Source organism: Poecile atricapillus, chromosome 20, assembly GCF_030490865.1.
Source record: "Poecile atricapillus isolate bPoeAtr1 chromosome 20, bPoeAtr1.hap1, whole genome shotgun sequence".
In the NCBI taxonomy this organism is placed as follows: Eukaryota; Metazoa; Chordata; class Aves; order Passeriformes; family Paridae; genus Poecile; species Poecile atricapillus.
Genome location: NC_081268.1, coordinates 1,884,001 through 1,890,000, shown reverse-complemented (window position 1 = coordinate 1,890,000; position 6,000 = coordinate 1,884,001). Strand labels below are relative to the sequence as shown.

At 41.5% G+C, this 6,000-nt stretch overlaps 1 protein-coding gene across 7 annotated transcripts in view; it reads right to left on the bottom strand.

Moving 5' to 3' along the window:
* DENND1A (DENN domain containing 1A) overlaps positions 1 to 6,000 on the bottom strand; it is a 153,702-nt gene that overhangs the window by 122,727 nt on the left and 24,975 nt on the right. For all 7 annotated transcript variants that reach the window (XM_058853400.1, XM_058853403.1, XM_058853401.1 and 4 more), the window contains exon 3: positions 214 to 257. In XM_058853400.1, coding sequence (XP_058709383.1) covers positions 214 to 257 — 44 coding nt within the window. The remainder of the gene's footprint in view (positions 1 to 213; positions 258 to 6,000) is intronic.

Below are 6,000 nucleotides of genomic sequence, written 5' to 3'. Positions count from 1 at the left end.
TAAAAATGAGATTGTAAACCAATCTTACGAGAACCAAATTCTTCCGTTTTCTGCTTTAAATGCAAAAATGTTTTTATCCTTCTGCTTCTAATTACAGCTTCTCTTTCTTTCTAAGAATGCATTTATCTCTTTCAGTAAAAAGAGCAGCAATAATATGTTGAACAACCCTGAAATAAATTTTGTCATGTAAAAAATTAATTACGCATTCCAAACCTGGTCACTGTAGCCCTCCGGGAATTGCCTCCGCACCTCAGGATCTGTAAATAATTGACAGATAATATTAATTGGCTTTGGATTAGTGAGCAAGCAGAGAATCACACATTAATATTTGATCAGAAGATGATAGCAACCCTGGCAGGGGATCCAAGGAGGGCAGCTGAGGCTGCTATGCTGATAAGAGCAGGGAAGGACTTTTCAAGGCTCTCCCTTTACCCTCCTCCAGACAGAAAAAAAACTGTACATAAAACACACACAAAACACATGAAACCAAAAACGTCTGTGTGTACATACACACACACACATATATATGTATATAAATATAAATCACTTTTTAAGAGAAGCCCTGGTGCTAGACCGAACTTTAAGCTGGTCCTTGGGTAACATCCTTCTGGCTGCAATTTGCCACCTGGGCTTGTCACCAGGAAATGGTTACCCAATGCACTTCACTTTGGTCAAAATTAGACAACCAGTTTTGCCAGCTCCAGGCACTGTGCTAATTTATCTCCATAGACAGTTTTCAGTGATACCAGTTTATAAATCCCTCAAAATTACTTTATACTTAGGTTAAGGTATGGTCCCTAAAACCCCAAAATATTTATCCAGAATTTAAAAGAGGCAATTAGCACAGTTCTGGAACCTCTCTCATCAGGAAAACAAGTGTGAAACACTTCAGAGTAGCAAGCATTCAAGACTGATGCAACGTGCTTATTCCTTTGGCTGTCAGAATAAATAATATGGTAGTATTCCCTGAGAAGTTATCTTAAATTTAATTAGAGATGTTCATAAAACAACAGAATATCATGATTGAAATTATTTATACGACAACCTATTTAAAACAAATCTCTTCAAAGCCATCCATTTTTCAAAGGAATACATCGGAGAAGGCCACATTCCATTCTACAAAGATAATTTTTTAATTACGAAAAACCAAACCATATAACAATCCGGGAAGAGTTCAAAATCAAGAGCAATGCAAGAACAAATGAGCAGTATCCTGGCAGCTTTGCCCTTGGGTGCCAGGCTGGGTTTGGTGCTGTAGATCAGCGCGGGCAGGAGCGAGGGGTGGCACGGGCAGAGAGGGATCGAGTCAGGAGTTTGCCCATGGTGACTCCGCTGCCAGCAGGTGCAAACTCCTTTTCCAGGTGTACTCTTTCCACATGAGAAACCCAACAGCCTGGGCTTTATAAACTTCCCAGCTTCACATTTTCCAGACAGTGAGATGCTTGCTCTTCACTTTTCATCGTGATGCATATACAACATATACAATATATCAAACTGTACATACACATATCAGCAAACCCATCTACATTACCACAACAAATCAGAAACAGAGAGCAAGGGATCTCCTTTTAAAGCCTTACTTTGAAAATTCTTCAGTCTGCACGCAGGCAAGCGAGCAAAGTGTCCAAAGACACAAAAAGATGTGGCCAGCTGTGCTGGCATGGGCCCCCTCTGCACACAGTTAGCAATTAACAGGACAGTATGGCTCCACACTTCAGCACAGCAAGTACAGCATCGGGGCTAAAATCAAACTATGCCACATTTATTGAGGTGCATATTTTAAAATAATTTTGAAATTAATTATCAGAGGGCAAGATTTCAGACTTTTACAGAAAAAAAACCCAAATCAGTGAAAGAAATAAATCTGTACTGCTGCAGACATCTGTAATGGTGCCTGAACATGATACCTGCATTCCCTCCACCTCTTTTATTGATCCATTGCTCTCAAATTTAATATAAATATATATACACATACTGCCACACAGAACATTGTATCATTTACCATTTTTTTAGGGGAATGAAGAACTCCATTTGACATTAATCCAAAGTGTGTTTGCTTTGAACACATTTGTCCATAGATGGCAAACCACATTCTCATTCTTGAAAAATCCAACAAAACAGATTAGCCGTACAAAGTAGTTGTGTGTGTGTGTGTAAACATGTACTTTTTCTGTTTTCTTTGCATCTTGAAAGCCCTTCTGTGTTCCTGGAGCTCCCTGCCATGAAGGACAGCCCAGAAAAACCTACTGGAGTGTATTTCTGTGAAGCCTGAGAGCCCCATCTCAGCTGCTGGTCCAGAGGCAGAGGTCTGTGCCGGGCTTTGTGAGACTGCAGCGTTCATGGCAGCTGAACTCACCCTGAGCAAACACATCCCTGTTAGTGCCTCTAAGTCCCACCTGAGGGAATTCCCTGTGTGTCACAGGGATACAGCTTGTGCACCAGCCACTTGGGATGACATCTCATAACAGCATCAGGACGGCTACTCCAGACAAACTGGAACCCTACACATAAGAAAACCACTCTAAGTTATGCCTGGCAGTCAGCTCCATCACTTCACCTTTTAAATGGTCTGGGAATATTTAATAAAATTTCAGAATCTTTATTTGGAAAACACTACACTGGTCACAGGGAAAAATAAACTATTTCACATCTTACAGCTTTCATCAGTGCATCCCTTCTTCACTGTTAACCCAGCATGCATTTGAAAGCTGTTTTCAACTACACTTACCTAGACATATATGCATGATAGAAGTATATTTAAATTCTACATGGTCACGCCATGAACTTTGAGGAAGCCAGACCACCCTCACTACACCAGGAGGACTGACATAGATCCATACAATAGTGGCCCTCAAGACACCCAACTTTATAAAATATAATATCTGTAAACCAAACATTGCTATTGTATTACTCAGTACAGCCAGGCTCTCTCCTGAAGGGATAAGCACAAATCACCCAAAAATCATGACAGACATGATATCTGAATTATTCTGAACAAGAGAAAACAGTCAGATACAGGCCAAGCCACCACCCAGGATTCAGCTTTAATCAGCACCACGAGTATCAGTGAAAACTGTTTCAGTACTCCCGTGAAATACTTGGTAAACACATGAACAGAACTGACTGTCAATTCTGCCTGTAAAACTAAAGTAACTTGGGAACTTCAAACACTTTTACTCACAGTAATTTGTTTTGCACAGCACATGCAAACAGTTAGATGCAGCTCCATTGTAGCTGCAGACAGTAAAGAAAGCCCTTTGCAACTCAAAACGTAGGGAAGCTGTTATTCCAGGTACTTAACAGGCTTTCGAGTGAAATGATGCAAAGTAAACACATGTAAAATACTTTTTTTCAAGTTCAGGAGAGTGGAATCTATTTGCTGACATCAGAACAAGGGAAGAGCCAGGCTGAAATCCCAACCAACCTCCTGCCCAGCTACAGCAAAGCACTGAGCTGAAGCTTTGCAGTCACCTAGAGCTTAACAGAGCTCTGAAAGCTCAGGTGAGAGCAGGAGGAGACCTTGTGAACCAGGAACAAACACAGTGCAGGTAAACCCCCAAAAGGAAAGTCACAGGAATTATGGAGATGCTTCTCAAACTAAACTTGTCCCAGACCCCAGAACAAGAATTCAGGTTGTGCTATATGCTGAACTTTTCTGTTGTTGGTAACCTAGTATCTCCTGTTTATCTTTCATTACAACTGGTTTTGTAGTTTCAGCTCACAAAGATGACAAGATCCACATAGTTCATGCCTAAAGCAAGTGCCCACAAACTTCCCTAGAAAACAGCCATCCATGAATATAAATACATGCTGATATACAGCACTGGAAACTGTAAGTTGCAAGTATAAAGCAGAAAGAATACAAACAATAACATTCAAAAAAAAAAAAAAAAAGCTAAAATACACCATCCTATCTGCATTCTCCTCTACTTGTAAGGGCATAAGTGCAATGAAATACATGTCACAAACTGCTGGTACCAACAAAAAAAAGTCAGTCTTATTCCTAATGCCTACATTCAGGTTTAAAAAGCTTGTTAACCAATGGCACATTGTATCAATTTCCTAAGATCCATGAGTGACTTCAGTGAAAGCAGCGTGGGCTCACTTACCAAGCTGACATGCACCATTGGAAGCTCTCTTCCCAGAGGATACAGCTCCATACAAAGCAGCTGCTGCCACAAAATCTCAGCTGGCCAAGGACCTGGAGCTCCAGCATCCCTTGTTACTCACTAGGGACAGCCTGTCCCAGGGAGGAACGGGTTGGAAAACCCCATATGAAATAGGTTAGGTGGCTTTTTCTGCAGCAGTTTTCCTTACACCTATTTTAAGAGGTGCTTCCGAGGGAAGTGGCTGAATCACCTCCCACAGGAACAACACGAGGGTTATTTCAGAAAGGGGTGAGCAAAGCCTGCGCTCGTTCTCAGGGGCAGCAGAGCAAGGCTTTTCTGCACGGTCACAGCAGCATTTCCAGACTCACCAAAGGGTGACACAGAGCACTGATTCCACACTGGGTGAGTGCAGTTTGCAGTTCTCATGGATAACACACCCAGCTTTTCTCCTCTGGAAGTGGAGATTCCACATCACATCTGTGCACATTACGTAAAGCACTGCATTAATTACTCGACCATATTCCACCTATTATTGTTAGTATTTCATTAAATATGTGAATGTTTCCAAGTTTTAAAAGCTACCCATGCCTCTCCATACAGAATCTTGTTCAAAAACAGTCAAGTACAGCAGAATATTGAAATTAGCTGTGAACTGTATAATCCCATTGTTCAATTTCATGGCATTTAAGACAGTACCTTCCCCTCCACACAAGTCTGGATGTTAATCCATGCTGGAACCTGATTTAATTTTCCAGATGACAGGATGGGAACATGCCACAATGGCATATTAGTGTAACTATGCTGCTCTTTTACTTACAACTTTTCTCACGTCATAAAGTGAGGAGTTTTGCTTTTAAAAGACACATGCTTAATTACTTCTACAAATAGCACAGCATAAGCCAGTCTATATTTGAATTGTATGAAAATTGTGAGACTAGGGAAGTTTTCAAAAAATTATCAGAAAATACTTCCCAGAGTAAAACCGTGCAAACTTGTTTCTTCTGATAAAAGTCAGACAATTAAATCCATACCAGCTACAAATAATTTATTTCAATCCCAAATTGAAAAATATTAAAAAATTACTTTATTTTTTCTCTTAACTAATTATTTACTTAATTCACTTCTTTAAGGTCCTCATAGCTGCAATCCCTCTAAAATTAACTGGAATCATTTAGAGTCAACATCCACCACACATTCTCATCTTTATGCAGCACAACTAAAATGCGATGCAAACTTCTTTCCAAACCTCTGCAAACTCCTTGGTGTTCTGCACTCAGCACAACCAAACACTCCTGCTTGCCCCTAACCTGGTGCAGCTCAGCCTGCAGACACCATCTCAGACAGGGGGAAGCAGGGGAGGAGGGAAAAAGGCTGGGGTAGGTGGAGAAAATGTGGGAAAGAAAAAACCTACACATACACAAGAAGAGAGACACGAAACCTCAGAACAAGTTCCGGCACAAAATACATATGGAATAAAAAATTCCATTTTTATTTAATATGCAGGTTTAAGCCTTCAATCTTTTATTTATAAAGTGCACTTTATTCTAAAAGTGTGCAAGTCAGAAAACAACCACGATACAAAAGAAAGTTCTGCAAGAAAGTCTTACAGCCCATCGCACCAGCCCGCTGCCAGCACCACCACGTGTGACCGACATGAGCCCGAGGTGTCGCTGCGCACAGCGAGCACCCACAGCAGGTTCCACACTCAAACACACAACCCACATGAGAGGAGCTTGTAATCAACCTCCTCACCCAGCAGATCACAGTGCAACCAAACCAGCCCCAGGCTGCATCCCTGTGCCAGGCTGGGCCTGAGCGGGTGGGCAGGGCCCTGCAGTAAGGAGTTACCGAGGGCTCTGCTGAGAGAAGCAGCCAGCACTGGTGCATCAGC